This window comes from Dreissena polymorpha, chromosome 11 (assembly GCF_020536995.1).
Source record: "Dreissena polymorpha isolate Duluth1 chromosome 11, UMN_Dpol_1.0, whole genome shotgun sequence".
Taxonomy (NCBI): Eukaryota; Metazoa; Mollusca; class Bivalvia; order Myida; family Dreissenidae; genus Dreissena; species Dreissena polymorpha.
The window spans coordinates 68,863,509-68,882,061 of record NC_068365.1 but is presented as its reverse complement, the minus strand read 5'-3'; the positions used below and the strand labels follow the sequence as shown (position 1 = coordinate 68,882,061).

Genomic DNA, 18,553 nt, shown 5'->3' with positions numbered 1-18,553 from the left:
CAATTAATTTTATCGCGGGACCAAATGCCCATAGGTTCGATTTCGAGTTGCTGCACTCACAATTAAAATGAACCAACAAATTGTCATCGAGTACATGATTGAAATGTACCAGCAATTATTCGCTGATAAAAGGCACGCAATAGCTATTAAATTCTGAAATGATTCTGAAATGATTCACACACCTACACAGGCAATTTTATCGCGGGACCAAATGCCACTAGGTTCGATTTTGAGTTGCGTTTCCTATACGGATTCATATTCGTCAATTCGTCAAATGGCAAAAATGCAAATTTTCGCGACTTATACACTCGTCATTTAACGACTGAAAAAAGAGACGTGAAGATTCGCGCAAGTCGATTAAACGTCGAAATGTAATATATATGAATATGTGTAAACATGTTGTTTGTATTACTTTTTCAGATGTGGTATAAGCGTGTCAACTAATACAACATCTGTAACAAAACTTTTCTTTTCAACTGACGAAATCCGGAACCCACTGCCTATTAATAATCATTAAGCCACGATCTGGAAAAAACGGAACTTAATGCATGTGCGTTAAGTGTCGTCCCATATTAGTCTGTGTAGTCCGCACATTTTAATAAGTGATGACACTTCCCGCTTTTGCATTCAACACTTGACTAAACAGGCAAATATGGGACGACACCTTTCGCACATGTATTAAACCCCGTTTTCCAAAGCGCTGCTCAATTGTATTCAATGTGCCTATACTCGTCCGATTCTTATTGTCAAACAGATATGAAAGTTTACTTGGTTTTACTACTCTTTAAAAATAAAACATTCACTGAAACATGAGCCTCGCTTTGTGAAAATAGAGTTCAGCACATGTGCGTGTAGTGTCGTCCCTGATAAGCACGTGCAATCCACAAAGGCTAATCAGGGACGACACTTTCCGCCTAAACTAGATTTTCGTTAAGAAGAGGCGTCCCTGATTAGCAAAGGAAAACGGTATAGGTTGACCTGATACGACACTTTACACACATGTATAAAGCCCATTTATTCAAGAGCGAGGTTCAATTAATTTACAGAACCAGCATCTTTAATAATAGTCGTCAAGATATTTGTTCGTCAGCACATATATATTTATTGACGATGCTCAATATAATTTACCATATTTGTGTGCAGATATCTAACACGACATAACATGCCTCACCATCAACCGGTTGTATATTTATATTTATTTTATAATAAAAACTTTATTTCACGAAGATAACACATTAAGAAATAACATTTCTTTTTTACAATGTGGTCTTCAAAAACACAGTATATGTAAATATCACTCAACTATGACTAGCATACTGCAGTCAGCCTAAAAATAATTACAAAAGCAACACGTAATAAAAATAATACTACTTATACGAGTAATAATAATAATCATAATAATAGTAATGATTATGATGATGACGATGGCTATTTCATGTGTTCAGATGATTTATAGAGAAAAAAGTAAGTGAATTAAAAAGTCGAATAGTACCAGATGGCTGCCCGAGTTATTGTATGGTCATTCATGCGCAAATTAATTCCTTCACCCTGTTATTAATAAAGTTTTCACTGATCAACATCAATTTTTACCACGATGACCAAGCAACTGACCAATATTCAAGCACACATGTTCTGAAAGATAAGTAAATAAACGTTTGAAAAATAAGCTTTAAAAATCAAAGCGTTTTATCTGAAAACAATTACCTTAGATATAACACATCGGCTCTTAAGGCATGGGTGCGGCAATAAAGAGCATACAATTAATCACAAGGATATATGGCTATAATAAATGTAATAATTCAGTGCAAAGAAAGGGCTTGTTCACTGATTGCATACATATATTGATGCACCTTAAAATTGATATTACAATGCATAATTTAAACTCTGTTTTATAATTTCTAGGGAGTATGTACTTAATCGTGTTCCTTTATTATCAAGCATACAGCTTCCATAATTGTCGGGGCCTCAGGATTACGAATATATAATCCTCGGACACATGGTGCTTAGGTTAGGTTTGGTATTAACTCTTTATCTTGGATAAATGGACCATTGTCAATGATTGAATGTTAATCTCCAAAGGTTGACCTGTCGCGGATTAGGAGTGAGCATAAGATCACCGCGAGCACGTTGGTTCAACGAACGCTTTATAGATCATTATTACTGAAAAGTTATCAAATATAAGTCAGTAAATTAACTGTCATGACGCATCAGTGCAATGTGTTTATCATATGAACAATTAAGAAGAATCGCACATTCTGCCCACTTATTATATTATAATTTTGCGAACATTTTCCATGGAAAAAACTGCATGTTTTGAAGTTTGTCAGTAAATGCTTTAAATTGACACATGTAAACATGGGGACTAAAGAGTTCCAGCACACAACAGAAATAAAATTAAAGAAATAAGAAAAGCAATTCAAACATGGGCTCCAACCCTTAGAATAATAGTATTGCGCTCAAACCATTCGGCCACCCATGCTGAGGTAACAGTGCATGTGTTTTATTCCTAATGTAAATAATACTCGTATTTTCAAAAAATAAAACAATAATAACATAACTTTCCAAAGTATACATTCGTTTCTCGTTTGCAACGCTTGATAGTTTTCAGGTTTTTAAATCGTCTACAAATGCATATAATGGATATATTAAAGATTGGTAATTGTTTAGTATTACATATTACTAGCAAAAAACAATATACATACAACACACATTTGCAAATTTGAAACATTTGTTTTTCAATTTTGTCAATTTATCAAAACGCACAAAGGTTTCTTTAATTTCTCATTGAAAATCAAAGAGAGGTGTTACGTAATCAGTTTATCTGCGGTTATGCATTGACGAGAAATTAAATTATTTGATTTGTTGATATTGTTTTGTAATACAAGTGTTTATATCTAGTTTTATGACCTAGATTTTGATAACATGGCAAACATTTTTTTAAGAGGTGGTGACCGACGACACGTTTTTTAATTCCTTAATCTGTATGAATTTTTCGGCTTAACAGTGGTGTAATTATCATAATTGAGTGCAAACGCATAAAAGAAAAAAAAATCATTTAAAGGTACTTGTTCACAGTGTTTTTTAAATATCATTAACATATTGTACTCACAAAACTGTAATATTTGGAACAGCTTTAAATTATTTGCAATAAACAAAGGAAAATTTTAACATAAAAATACTCTGTTCTGCGGATAAAGCCGGTACCTCTGAGACTAAGCACGAAACCATTACACCCAGAAAGTTTTCAACATGTACAGTGTTGTTCAAACCCTATGTCGACTATACACGTTTTTGCTAATCTATCGATTGTTTAGTAATTGGTGTTATTTTGTTATAACAGCTATATGTGTATAGTTTGTTGAAATGTATTATGTTGTCTTAAAATATATCGACCATCACAAACAATTAAAATACATTCGGCTTAATCATGACTTTCGCTGATAAGAGACTTTCTTAAAACGAAAAATACCATACAAGCGGATGGTGTCGTCCCTGAACAGCCTATGCGGACTGCAAGGTTATTCTGTTGCAATAATTTACGCACACGCAATAAGATCAGGAGCAGAGAAGCTTCTTATATTTAAAACACAACCTTTAACCGATTATGTCATCCCTTGAAACACGTTGCTTAAATGTGACTTGTTTAGCACTTTATCTCGGATTTTGGAGCATAATTTATGAATCTCTTAGACGCATTGCAACGGCGTGCATGTTAATCTTTATTTTTAAACGGTGACATGCAATTATTATGAGCAAACTCCCTGCCGGTGAGGTAAACGAACGCTTAAATGATGAGTAATAGTTTTTCTGCGGTCTTTCGCGGTTATCTTACCTTTCTCATTTAAAAATTGCAACCAATTGACGCAGGTTTAATAGGGATTGAAGTTGATATTAAGCTATCAACGGACTTCCTGTGGTCTTTGGAGTTCTTTTATAAGTGTGTTATGGTCATAGTTCTTTTATTCCATGACGTAACTATATATAATAAATTCCAAACCATCTTGAAGCGCTTGTAGTCGTACCAGTCTCACATACGTCCGTTGCAATTAATTTGGTGGTCTTTATTTTTAATAAATTAAAAATAATGTGCATGCTTCTTTAAGCAGACGTCTGGGGTTGATCAATCTTATCGAGCCGCGCTCTATATAAACGGAGTTTAATGTATGTGCTTTAAGTGTCGTACTTGATAAGAATGTAAAGTACGCACAGGCGTATCAGGGTCAACTTCTTCAGCCAAATCAGGGGTTGTGTCTATAAGAAACGCCCTTTAAACGACTAAAATCATACAAGCGGAAAGTGTCGTCCCTGATAAGTCTCTGCAGACTAGTATTAAAACCTTAAACAAGTCCACAACTCGACTTCTATCACGCACATTTTAATATTCTGAATTAAAAAACACAAATCCTCATTATGTTCATTCAACGTTGCTTTTCGATATAGCTAATGGTCGCTGAAATGAAGCGATCATGTTGTTGCTTACGGTCGACAAGATGCTACATCTATATGTATGGCGTCTTATTCGCAATCCTTCATGAGGTAAATCATTTTGCTCTGCCCGAGGTGTTCTATTTTAGTGTAAACGTTGAATTTTGGTTCATGTCAGATGCGATGGCATTGTACTGGATGCATTGATAGAATCATAGGCGTGCAGTTCATACTAAAACAGTGAACACTATAGTGCACATGTATGCATTAATAAAACACTGTTTATAGCGTTTGAATTAAATTAAACGTTTAAGTGATCACATTAAGAAAACGTTTAGAAATAATATCTTTGTTAAAAATTATTTACTATAGCTTGAATGCATTTAAAATGTTTTCTACTTATTTGAGTCCGTTTCATGGACTATAGCCAGCGGGTACTAGTGTTTTTGGGGGGAACGATCTCACAATGGGGATTGCAACCAAAACCGAAGCGAAACAGGTCGCTAGGCAGAAACCATAGCCATACCATCACGGCGACCTTGACAATAGCTTCTTTTGTCCGCGGACTATATTTAAGTGTTTGAAGATGGAGGAATGTGCTTACGCATCCGTATAATGATGACTTGTGTACGGACGTCAAGTTACATATGAATTCACAATTGATTGTTAATGTAGTCGATTCTAAATTTACCGAAATTTACAAGTCTAATGAAGCAACTCAATAAAACAAATTTATGAAACAATTTAATTTTCAGACTCGCTGCGTTTTTCATGTCACGAAGATTGTTTACCGTCAAACGCACATAAACACATAGAATTTTTAAAAATGATCAATTACATTCGCAAAACGATATTTTTCTGCTTATCGGTGACGAAAATATTTCAATTTGTTATATTTGCAAATTAGGATACATTTTGCCTTCCGGTTATGTACAAAAGTCTGATCATTTTTGCGCGTGAACAAGCAATCACGATAAAGTTCTATATAATCGTGCCAATTTTTTTTAGCTCATACTATTAAAACACAATATTCCAAAAATAAAGTAAAGCGATTTTAAATCAAATTGAACAAAATAACTGGAATAACTAGACGCAACACACATGTTTTCAAAGCCAATGGGCACGTGTTCTGTGTTGATAATAACGTTAATGTTCCTCGGAGGAAAGGTTTTATTGTATTTTCCAAACAGTTTTATTTGAAGATGAAACTGTGTATATACCTTTTGAATATACCGATGTGTCGAGAATGAAGATTTAATTTTGTTTTTGTGAATTCGTCAAGTAAGCTTGTATTTTTATTGACATTTGCACATATTTTTAAGACAATTGAGTAGACCATATTTAAATTGTGTTAACTATAAAAAATGTTTTATGCAGTATGCCATCATTAAACATATAGGACGTTAACAAAACTGTTTTGCCTGTAGATAGGGACCTTCTTACAGACTGATGATTTAATTGATATATTTGCTTAAAGCGTAGAGTAATTGTTAACTTGTAGTTATTTTTAATACATTAAGAGTTTTAACATTTTGTTTTAATTACTGAACACTCAATTTGCAGTTTGTCAAAGTTATTGTCAAATCTATATAACATCTTTCAAATAGTTAAATAACAAGTTAAAGAAACTTAAACACACAATAAACAACTTACACTTTTGTTCTGAAACTTAAAATCAACTTGTTACACTTAAATAAATTTAAGATTAAACAAATGTCTTCAAATACGCATTATTACATGCGATGACCTTACTAGATCGCATAGAGTTTTTAGGTCAACAGTATTCGCCTGCTATTTCTTATGGGTGTTATGAAATTGAGCTGCGTTTTTGGACAACGGGGTTTTATGCATTTGCGAAGGGCAGTCGTTAACGATTAGCTTGTGTTGTCCGCACAAGCTAATCAGAGACGATAATTTTTGTTTGTACGAAGTTTTCGTTTAATGGAAGTCTATTCTAAGCAAAAATCCAGTCGTGGTGAAAGGTGTCGCGTCTGATGAGACTGTGCGGACTACACAGGCTGATCTTGGATGCAACATTTATCACATGCATTAAGCCTAGTTGTCAGATAACAAGGCTCAATTATTGATTTTATTTAAGGTCAAGTGTCTGCGGATAAAGACGCCGAAGAAAGCATGACATCTTTTCTGAAGTCACTAACAAGGTATAGTATATTAATTGTCGCTTATTTTCTCTAACTATCAACACGTATTAATAGTCATACAGCGTGATATTTATGTATGGATTGTAATAAATTAAGATACTGTACGTATAGTGTAGTTTGATACTGAAATTAAAGCGAAATTTTCTCTGACAAAACGAATCAGAGGTCATGCAATTAAAAATATGAGTCAAATCTTATCATTAATTGAAATTGATTTAAGCCTTTTTTAACCAAGATGATCATCAAATTACCACAGCAAAAACAAAAAAGGAATGTCCCGACATTTTCAACATTTAGTAACACTTATTATTCGATCAAAACACGTCGTTTGCGTCGTATTGTTTCTTACTTATTCAACTCGAAATTTGCGATTTTGCCATTGAAAAAACTTTATAAAAAATATATCATGACGGTGATTTGTCGGATTCGCTGCATATGAGACATGGGTGCAAAGTATAACACCAGTGCCCCAGATAATTATTTGGGAAATAGGGTTTTCATCCATTGATTTTGGAAAAATAGGATGATTTCATTCTAAAAATAGGGTGAATAAGTTATAAAAATACATACATTAAAATCATTGCTGCTTTACTTCTGTTGAAGCTGCACACTTGTATTGATTCAATAAAACTGTAAACTATCATAATTAACTTTAATAAACTTATGTTTCATAACATCTTGAATCCTTGACACTGTCCATAATATAAACTTTATTTTAAAAAAAACCCTGATGTTAACTGACATCTTTGTAACTGTCAAACATATCGACTGATGCTTTGGTGCAACAATTGCGGACGTCTATCTTCCTCTCTCAGATATTTTTATTTTGCATCGTAATAGAATCTGAAAATGCAGACGCTTTACAAATACATGCACAACGAGCAACAGATGAAGTCAGATTGAAAACGCATGTATGTCGCCAATAATTTGGTCAGACGCTATATTGAAATATGAAATCTAGTCCGCAGAGCATTTGAATAACTTTTACTGTTGTCCTTCTCCATCATCCAGGCGCTTGCTGAATGAAACCGTCGCCGCGTTACAATAATAATTCTAAAGAGAAAATACCGAAAATGAGCAAAGCATTTTCGATCGAAGCTATTGTATCATACGCATTAAATTTGACGAATTTGCGTAAAAGTAAAGTTGGTTGCGTTTTCAATACGCATAATATTGTATTTCTTTACGTTTTTAAACAGTTTAATAGGGTGAAAGACGCAGATACGCAGCTTATCTGGATCACTGTAACACAAACCAATATTTTAAATGAACCAGTGATCCAGTTAATTATGATAGTTTACAGTTTTATTGAATCAATACAAGTGTGCAGCTTCAACAGAAGTAAATCAGCAATGATTTTAATGTATGTATTTTTATAACTTATTCACCCTATTTCAAGAATGAAATCACCCTATTTTTCCAAAATCAATGGGTGAAAACCCTATTTCGCAAAATAATTATCGGGGGCACTGATGAACTATATGCAAACCGGTCGTAGTGGTGTAATGAATATGGTGTCCGCGATCGGGAGGTCACGTGTTCGAGTCCCACTGTGGGATCGTTCTTTATATCCCCGTCACACCGGACTGGAGTCCTTACTGCGTCCTTACGGCGACCTGTGATTCCAAACATGTAGGACAAATCGCCCCATTGGTGCGAAAACGTGTCATGTGACATTCAATTATAATGTCACATTTAAGTGTTTGCTCCAATGGCGCGTAATGTAAATTAAGCTTCACCTTGGTCTGTAGATACCGGATAGATTAAAGGAGAACCATTACATGCCCTTAAAGGCATTAATAACAGTGTATGTAACACTTTTATATATGAATATTTACGGAACTCGTGACAGTTATATACGAACAAACAAGTCGAAACACACGGGAATGGACCAACCAATTGCCTTACCTGCGGATGATTGTTGACGTCCTTTCCCGGTCATAGAATATCCGCACGAGGAACGCGTGAAGTCACATGGCAGCGAGCAGGGCCCTGTTCAGTCCATGAGCCTAAATCTTGGTTTGATGCATGTGCTTGAAGTGTCGTCGCATATTCGCCTTTGTCGTCTGCACATGTTAACCAGGGCTGAAACTTTCAGTCTTCATCGGATTTTCGTTTAGAGGAGTTTTCCTTAAAACAGAAATATCCATAAAAGCGGAAAAGGACTGCACTGGCTTAAGTGGGAAGACATATAACGCACGTGTATTAAACCCAGCTTCCCCAAAACGAGGCTCAAATAGTGCATATTATGAAGTTATTGACTAAAGGGGTATTGAATTTAATTTGATATTCACTGGTAGGAGGGCAAATTAGCCAAAAACATGTTTTACAACAATAATCTGTGGTTGATTTACAAACGGGCCTCCGTTTAGTGGGTGGTCAGCACTAAAACAAATTAAAGTCCTAACTAGATCAATTTTGCTGAAGGTTTTCATGAAACATACACAATCGTGTATGCGTTGACGGAACGTTACATATTTAAAATACTGCAAACGCCCATTAATCAATGCCGTTCTATATATTCAAATATAGCTAAGCCTCGTTCTGGGAAAATGGTGTTAATGCATGTGACTAAAGTGTCGTACCTGATTAACCTGTGAAGACCATACAAGGCCAATCAGAGACTATTATTTCCGTCTAAACTGGAAATACGTTTGGAAGATACTAACTTTAAACTAAAAATAAACCCGTACGCTGAAAGTGTCGAACCTGATTAATCTGACCAGACTGCATATTAAGCTACTTTAAGACGACACTTTACGCACATTCAGTAAACCCTGTTTTCCCATAGCTACGCTCATCTAAATTAGGTCAAGGTCAAAGAAAAGACGAACTTGTATATTTGGAATTCAAATCGATGGCACTACAACAATTGGAATGATGTCTGACATAGACTTCTTGCATTGTTTTGATACGTTTTGTTTGTTTTTTGATTCAGAAAATCCACCTCTTCAGCCGCATGCTCAACAAGTAGTTCTTAAGGCGTCGCAGTACTGTATTTTTACTATGATCGAACCAGCACCACAAGCAAGACTTTTTCAAAAACTGGGTCATTCTCGAGATAGATGTGATATCGTTATTTCTTTTCTAAGGGATTGGATGACAGCTAACGTTTTATTATTTGGTGCTTTTGTTGTCGTCATTGTTGCTGTTGTAGTAGCAGTACTAGCAAAAATAATTGGTTCATTTTGTTTTATACCGTCATAAAAATGACAGTTACATACACGTTCCCGTTACAATCCATGTCGGCTCGTTCAAAATTAGTACATGGCGTTTTCATAATGTAAAATACTGGTTTATACCATATCTAAAGTATGTCGTTATATATGATTATTAATCAAATAATGTATGTCTTATAATTATTGTTTTCTTTTAATCGGATGCAGGTTTTATCAATCGTGTAACTAAATAAACCTCGCTGGCGTGGATCTAAAATATCATGTAGACTTAACACTATATGTTATGAATATGAACTGATGCGCCATTGTGTAGGTAAAATCACTATATATGCATCTATCAACCAATCCATGTTTAATTATCCATTGGGTTCATGGGGAGCTTAAAAACGCAAAAAGATCATTTCAACGATAAAGCTGATGTAACCTAAGTTCAAAAACGAAAGTGAAGCGACAAGAAAGTTTATTGTGCAATTTATAGAGATCAACACACCTTTAGTTCTCAATCTCCACGCATACGACTCTGCGAAATTCTCAGCTTGCCATTTTGTCTATACAATAGGTAAAACCGAACAAACGCATTCAATGTATATTTGATTGGATATTTAAGATCGCGTGCATTTAATTAAGAAATATGACTTTTAAATGTACGATAAATCGTGCAAAAACTTGCGAGTTTTAATGCAACTCTTTGGAACTTAATTTATTGCCCATTTACGCAGATGGAATCATTCCACGCACTTCACAAATGTAAACAATTGAACCTATTTTTTTGAGTGACGTTAGGAATTGCTTCGACGTGTGTATGTATGTTGGTTTCTTAACATAAAAAAACATCTCAATTTTATAATAATGAATTAAGACTGATATAAGATATCATGATGTGAGATGGTTTTCTTTAATGCAGTGAATGCAATGTAACCGTCGTGCAAGAGATTGTTTAGTATTATGTAACCTCAATGATAAACGCTTGGAATGATCATAACATAAATGAGACGCTTTCATAACAATAGTCCGTTCTGAGCCCAAGACAGAGTTGAATGTAATGTAACCGTCGTGCGAGAGATTGCTTTAGTTCTATTTCAATTATTGGGAAAACCTATTTTCGTTCTGGTTTTAATGGCAGTCGTCTAGGTAGAGTGAATACAGTATGTTGTTGGATTATTAGGTTTGTAAAAATGGTTGTACAATCAGGTTTATTTCGTGTTTGTTCTTTGGATGTTCCATTTAGACTTATCAATCATTAAATCTTGTATTGAATATATTAAAGCTTTTGGGAACGAGCGGTGTTATTTATTGACAAAGACATGGTTGCAAACACATGTTGAGCGAATAATACCTGTTTTTGAAGAGTCATCAAGAGACATAAATCTTGTACAACTATACAGACTGGTCACCAGTATCATTCAATATAACATACGTTATATAATTACAGGGTCGTTGTCACGATAAACAAACACTGTAATTTGTTTTATTGTAAAAACCAAAATATTAATGATTATACGATCAAGTTTAATATCTATTATGTTTATGTTTTCATAATTGGGTCGGCATAACTGATCAAGGGTGACTTATGACAATTTAAATATTATAATATATATTGTATATATGATGTTTCTTCAAATATTAATGTATTTTAGGAGAAAATGGAAAGTTTTACTATTGTAAAATGTGCTTCATTATTTACTGACTTTATTCTACTGGTTTCATTTGTATGACTTATAAACACTATAACAATGTAAATGCCTTATCAAATGTTAAAATACTCAGCTATGTGTTCTAGGAATGTAAGGTTCAACATCATCAATTCATATGAGTGATTGAAATGCGGTTTGTTGTCCCTTTACAGATGGCCCGAAACAGGTCAGGCAAACATAAACATCCGAAACGGAAAGAGAGGAATGCGTGGAAACCAACCCCCGATGTGGCAAGTAATGTTACAGATGATAAAGAATTCTCTGATATACTTTCAAGTGTTCTTGATCATGTTGCCGTCAGTGAAAATTTAATTCAATTTAGACAGAAAGTAATGTTATATAATGAACGTGCAATATCAGTAAAATTCAAGGCATTTGGGCGTAATAGACGAGCTTTTACATTTGGAAGTCAAATCGAGGGCACTACAACAATCGGAATGATGTCTGACATAGACATCCTTTATCGTTTGGATTCGTTTCGTTTGTTTCTTGATTCAGAACATCCACCTCTTCAACCGCATGCTCAACAAGTCGTTCTCAAGGTGAGCACAAACTGTTGCGCGTCGCAGTACTGTATGTTGACTTTGATCGAACCATAAACACAAGCAAAACTTTTTCAAGAACTGGGTCCTTCTCGGGATCGTTTTGATATCGTTAATTTTTTTCTAAGGGATTGGACGACAACTAACGGCATGATTCCACATACAGTCATGTTCGATACTCTAACCTATCCTCCACCAATAGCTCAACACGCAAAAAGACACGGACCTGCAGAAAGTTTTGGGATTATGGACCATGTTAACGCATGTTACTGTAAAAGTCTTCCTAAGCAATGCAAGTTAATTTTTATAAAGCCTCGCCCTGGTCACTGGCCTTCGGAGAAGACGTTGAAACAAGCAAAGAAATTAGGCGTCTTTATTTTACCGCAGGGACCCCCCAAAAGTACGAACATATGTACGTACGATTATTTTGATTACCATTGGCGAATGTCCACAAATCTAACAGAGCGGCTATTAATGTTCAGTTTAGACAAAGTACATCTGAAATCATATGTTCTTACAAAGATAATAAGAAAGGAGTTGTTTGTGCCAGAATATGGAGACAGGCTCAGTACATTCCATTTCAAAACAGCCTTCTTCTTTGCGGTCGAGAACACCCCGCCTGATGTGTGGATTGATAATAATCTGATCAATTGTGTCAAGAACATTCTGACAACTTTGAGGCGCTTCCTAACTCGCCGAAATTGTCCACACTTTACTATAGAGAATGTTAACCTGTTTGATGGGAAATTTGAAAGATACGAGTTTCCGAAATTGGTTGATAGACTTACATTTGTTATTAATTCACTGCGGACAAAGATCGAAAATATACAACTGGACGGCATTGGACAGACGCTTTATGAGCGCAGTGCAATAAAACATGATCGCGGCAGATATTGTTCTAATACTTCAGCGCTATTTGTTTTTGTATTCAATATGTGTGATGATTATGGTGGGGTGTTTTCATTTCCAGAAGTTCCCGTCTATTTCTGGAAAGTTTGTTTTGAAAACATATATACAGGCTTACAAACGTATTATCGCACCCAGTTAGGAAAATACAGAAAGTATGAATTGCAAACCGTCATGTCTCCTCTGGCGAGTAGGGGTGCTTCGGCGTATTTGAAACAGAAGGCAGAATGTCGTGAAAATAATGACGATGGTATCGATAAAGCAAGACACATGTTTATACAAACTCTAGATTCTGATAATATTAGCAACTACATGAGATATTCTTCCTTCCTTTTCTGCAATGAGGAATATGACGAAGCATGTAAATATTTTGAGTTGATAGAGGATCTGATACAAGGAGATAAACAATCTAATCTCGTGTACCAGTTATGTGTTTCTCCATCGGAGTCATTAGCTTTGCAGATAGCAAAGCAGTCATATGAAAAGACTTCCAAACAAAAGAGGTCAGTCTTTTTGATCTTTAGTAAAGAAGAAGCCATGTGTGTTCCTGTATTCCTGCGGTACGAAATGTTCCTAGACAGTTTCGGCACCTGCCAATCATGTGAGGTTGGGTTAAACATGTATTTTGACAATATTTGTGTGCAGATCGAGCCCTATCTCTACTATTTACAGTACCTTACATACAGACAACTTCACCAAGAACCTAAACAGTGCGAAGCTTTAATGAAATTATCGATTTTCACTGAAATCGTTACATCCACAAGATTTATCTCATCTATTCACAATTGCCTTTTAGCACGCGGCTACTTAAATACATCTTTGAACATGCTAGGACACTGCTTTGAACTGGAGAACAAGTTGGAAACTGCGTGGAAGACTTACTCAACTTCTTTACGATTGAAACCTGAAAGAAATGCGTCCGCCCTGCATACAACTCGACTTCTGTGGCGAGTCGTTCAAAGTCTGCGGACTTAGGGACATTTGAAGTACAATCTCGAATAGACAAAGTGAAAATGTTCTCTATTGTTAGTGTTATGTGACAGAAACAAGAGTTAACACTGACGTTGATTAATACCCTAAAATATCGCTATGACAGGGATTTTCAGGTTTGACATTTAGTTATGTTATTATTTATACTTGCATTGTCAACGAATGATGCAACAGTAGTACTTTTCTCGTTAAACTTTATCGAACGAATTGCAATAAATATTCGCAATTGCACACACACATGAAGATTCATGTTATCTAACTTAAGACTTAGGACAGCACCTTACAAATTTTTAGGATTGTGATTGTGATTTGCGAATGGGGGTGGTTGGTTTTATTATTATCATTTATTGTTTTCTATAAATATTTTACAAATGAGTTGACTGTCTATAATTATGTATCATTACTAACGCTAAGCTGTTTTAATATACGATACTATTTATTGCTATCAAACATGTGACATTACCTTTTTATCTCCAAATAAAACGAAACTGTATTTTTTACATCTTATTGTTATGTCTTATTTTCCGTAGAAAAAAAATACTTTATTTAAATAACACAGTCCGCACTAATTAAACTAATTAAGTAAGTATTAAATAATTGTTTTACATGTATATTTCACATATGACATTTTTATCGTTAATTACCTTGCGCGTCTACTGTTTTAAGGATGTTTTAAGGATATGTTTCACATATGTTTGACTTGATACGATACTCTTACCGAGTCTCACATCTCGATTGAATCGTTTTATAATAGATATTAGTGGTGTCTTTATTAAATATTTTATTGTTTCGTAAGAGTACAAGTACTACCCATGAAATATTCCTTAAGCGCCAAACTAAAATAACTTAAACTATTATTACCTGTAGTATTATTACAAAATTGTTATTATCATTATTAAAATAAAAGAATGTTAACTAAACAAATACTGTTATCATAATCAAATCGTTAACAGAAGATTCAATTAAATCCGCTTTTAACTGTCGACTCACTGCGGTTGTTAGTACAATGGAAGTGCGACTGTTGGCGCACATTCACTTGTCCAACCGATATGTACCGTTGCCTGTTTACACAGACCAGTTGATGCGTCTCTCCGGTAGGTGAAGTAATGTTACCTCAAACGAGTCTGCAATTTAAAGGGTGTAAAGTATGAGAGCGCTAGAAGGTAATCTGGTTTATGTCGCGACTGTAGACTAATATCTAAGCCACTTTCAACCATAATAACTGGAAACAAGTTGAAATGGCATAATCTCTTCTGAAGTAAAATGCCATTTATTTCAGCGAAAACTTAAACGTGTGTACACAATAAATGTCAGCATCTCTATGGAAAAACGGGGCTAAATGAATACTCTTAAATATTATTTTCTTTGCTATTATTGGTGTTAAACCTTATCCTATAGTGGCGGTACTCACTGCAAGAAATCTTAAAATCATTCATAGGGTATAAAGTTATTAAATTGCAAAGTCCAATGAATTTGATACCAATAGTTTTTCTTAGCCGAGGAAAATTTAACAAATGGCGATGCCCCGGACGAGACAAGTAAAAACCTACGGACGATGCGATAACTATATACCCCCAGTCGGGGGAATACCTAACCAAGGGCGTGGCACTAACAATGCACTGAGCAAAACTCAAATATACAGAAATCGTCAAGGTAGTGCGAATCATTTTTTATTAGAATTACGATTACATATTTAAACTACGAACGACAGAAGAAACATTAATTAAAAATTCACAAACTGTTATTCATTTACTTTGTAATTGTGCATGTGTATGATTTTACACATGAGGCCAGTTTAAAAAAAATGCCCAGGTCCTTTCTCATCTCGAATTAACTAAAAAGCATCACACCGTCTGTATTTTATTATTTTAACTATACAATATATACGGAATATTACGCTAGTCAATTGTTCCAAGAGTTTGTATCACTCGAGTGGCTTGTGTGATGACGTATGAGTGTGATGCAAAATAGCACACGCCACGAGAGTGATACAAACTCTCGGAACAATTGACTAGCGTAATATTCCTGTTATTATATACGACAACTAACGAAAACAGTTAACAAATGTATTTTTTACTTAAACAAAACTTACAAAACAATGACTAAAACGGTACGCCATAGTTTATTTAAGACGCGTATGAATACAGTTTATGTAAATAAACGTGTAAACATTCGAACCGGGAAAACACAGGTTTCCGACACGCTTACCTTAATGCCATCGTTAATCCAATTTTTATAACAATTAAGTTGACAACTTTAATCCGATGTTTATAACAAAAACGTTTAAACGATATGTACTTCCACTTCTATCTTCCATGTCTTTATCGAAACTTAGTTTAAACCACATTATTTTATTGTATTCATATCGAAATATGCATTTATGCATGATAAACACACACTCCAAAATACGTTTTTAACATATAGATTAGGCCCTACTGTTAAAAATAACACGTCCGACATGTCCTTACAGAGTTTAGATAATACTATTGTGTTTTGTCACAGAAATGACGTCACACGATGTACTACGTAATATATTTCGTAATATAAAATATTTCTATTTTCGGTGCGTGTAATGTGACGTGATTAAATGGGTCGAAGTAGTCCGGCTAGAATGGTAATACGGAATTGGAAACAGCGAGAAGCGTAATACGGGATTTTTTATTTCAACGATTGATACAACCTGTATTTTGTTAAAAGCATTAAACAGGTATATAATAAAACTATTTATAAGATACCTGTTTAATGCTTTAACAAAATACAGGTTGTATCAATCGTTGAAATAAATCCCGTATAATGCTTCTCGCTGTTTCCTATTCCTTATCACAATACTAGCCGAACTACTTTATTCGACCCGTTTAATACGTCATCACAAAAGCAACTCGACTGATAAAAACTCTTGGAACAATTGACTACCGTAATATTCCGTATTTATCCACATTTCGTTGACATACAGAATGGTATTTAGTCGTGCTTATATCGCGGCAGAAAGTGCACACTACTTGGTCTTTCCATGTCTGTATCGCAACGTGAAGCCGCGCCCATTCGTCCAGCCTCCGACGACAAAAATGACATACGCCACTCTACCGGAAGTGGTAAACAAAGTATCGTGGATACAGGGTTGTCTATAAATCTTCACATCCTCTGCCGCGTTTCTTATCTGAGGCAATAATTATGGTGACATTTTATTTGTCAAAACAATTACTTGATAACCCGTCTTAGCCGTGTGTATGTTTATATTAATGTTATAGATAATACATTAAAATCCCGTATACACAGCACGCAAGCTATCCTATGAAAGGATCGAGGCATCCACTTTTAATAACAAAAACTTGTATGCGATTAAAAAATAGACAAGCTGAGTTTGTTACATGTACTTGTTCCTGTTTGTACTGGAAAGCTCAGGTCAAGGTCAACGTACAGAAGTATGCCAGTGTGTATTTACTACTAGTTGTTAAACTTGCTTTTAAAAGAACGTTTATATCGTACTGTAAAAACATGAGACGCGCTCTGGGAAAACGGGGTTTACTGCATGTGCGTAAAGTGTCGTCCAATATTTGCCTATGCAGTCCGCAAAGGCTAAGCAGGGACGTTACTTTCCACCAAAACTAAGCATTTTATTAAGAAGAGACTTCCTCCAAATGAACAATGCAATCAAAGTGGGAAGTGTCGACCCTGATTGGTCTGTGCGGATTGCACTCTATGCACATGCAATAGTCAGCGTTTTCTCAACGCGAGGCTCAAATGTTCAGGAACAGTGGAAATCAATAAGTTATAGCATAAGTAGAATAAGTATCCGAATATCGAAACTATATAACTATTAGGGAGTAGGTGTATATCGGGTACACAAATGCCGAAATTGTACGGAAGTATGTAAATATCGGGTAACCGAATATCGAAACTATAAGGCAATAGGTCAATCTCGGGTTCCAGAAAGAGGAAACTATAAGGAAGTAGATAAATATCGGGTTCCAGAAATTCAAAACTATAGGACAGTCGGTAAATATCGTGTACCAGAATATCGAAACTATAAGGGAGGAGGTAAATATCGGGTAACCGAGAATCCAAACTATAAGGAAGTTTGTGAATATCTGGTACCAGAATATATAACCTATAAGGGAGTAGGTAAATTTCGGGTACCAGAAAGAGGAAATTATAATGAAGTAGATACAAATCGGGTACCAGGAAGACGAAACTATAAGGAAGTTGATAAATATCGGGTACCCGAATATCGAAACTATAAGGAAGTAGATATATATCAAATTCTGCGAATTCTTTTACCAAGTTAACAATTTCCAACATATTTGTCTAATCAGTGTTTTAAAAACACACATATGGCCTCCTTGTTTCATTCCAACAACTACTTTTTTATCAACATCTATTAGTGATTTTGGGTGGAAATGAATAAAATCACACACAAAACTGCTGATTTCTGGAATACTTTGATTTAATTAGATTTATAAGACATGTGATCATTAAAATAATCAAATATTGTTCGCATATATACAATTACATATAAGATCACTCTAAACAAACAATGCATATAAGATCACTCTAAACAAACAATGAAATAACCGCAGTGTTTATATAGGTCAAAACCACTATTTGTTACAGTTTATGTAGGTTCAAAACCACTAATCTTTAACTATTTTAGCTGT

The 18,553-nt window shown here is 34.8% G+C and overlaps 1 protein-coding gene across 4 annotated transcripts; it reads left to right on the top strand.

Moving 5' to 3' along the window:
- Nucleotides 1-6,518: 6,518 nt before the first annotated feature.
- On the top strand, nt 6,519-14,065 carry LOC127851000 (uncharacterized). Of its 4 annotated transcripts, none has more exons than XM_052384418.1 (3): nt 6,519-6,587; nt 11,199-11,224; nt 11,613-14,065. In XM_052384418.1, the coding sequence occupies exon 3, from the start codon at nt 12,153-12,155 to the stop codon at nt 13,881-13,883; it is 1,731 nt and encodes a 576-aa protein (XP_052240378.1). In that variant the 5' UTR covers nt 6,519-6,587; nt 11,199-11,224; nt 11,613-12,152; the 3' UTR covers nt 13,884-14,065. The 4 variants fall into 4 exon arrangements, 3 of the variants coding, with proteins under 3 accessions (XP_052240378.1, XP_052240380.1, XP_052240379.1); XM_052384420.1 differs by having other exon boundaries at nt 11,034-11,224; XR_008035615.1 differs by lacking the exons at nt 11,199-11,224; nt 11,613-14,065 and adding an exon at nt 9,526-10,273.
- The last annotated feature ends 4,488 nt before the right edge of the window (nt 14,066-18,553 follow it).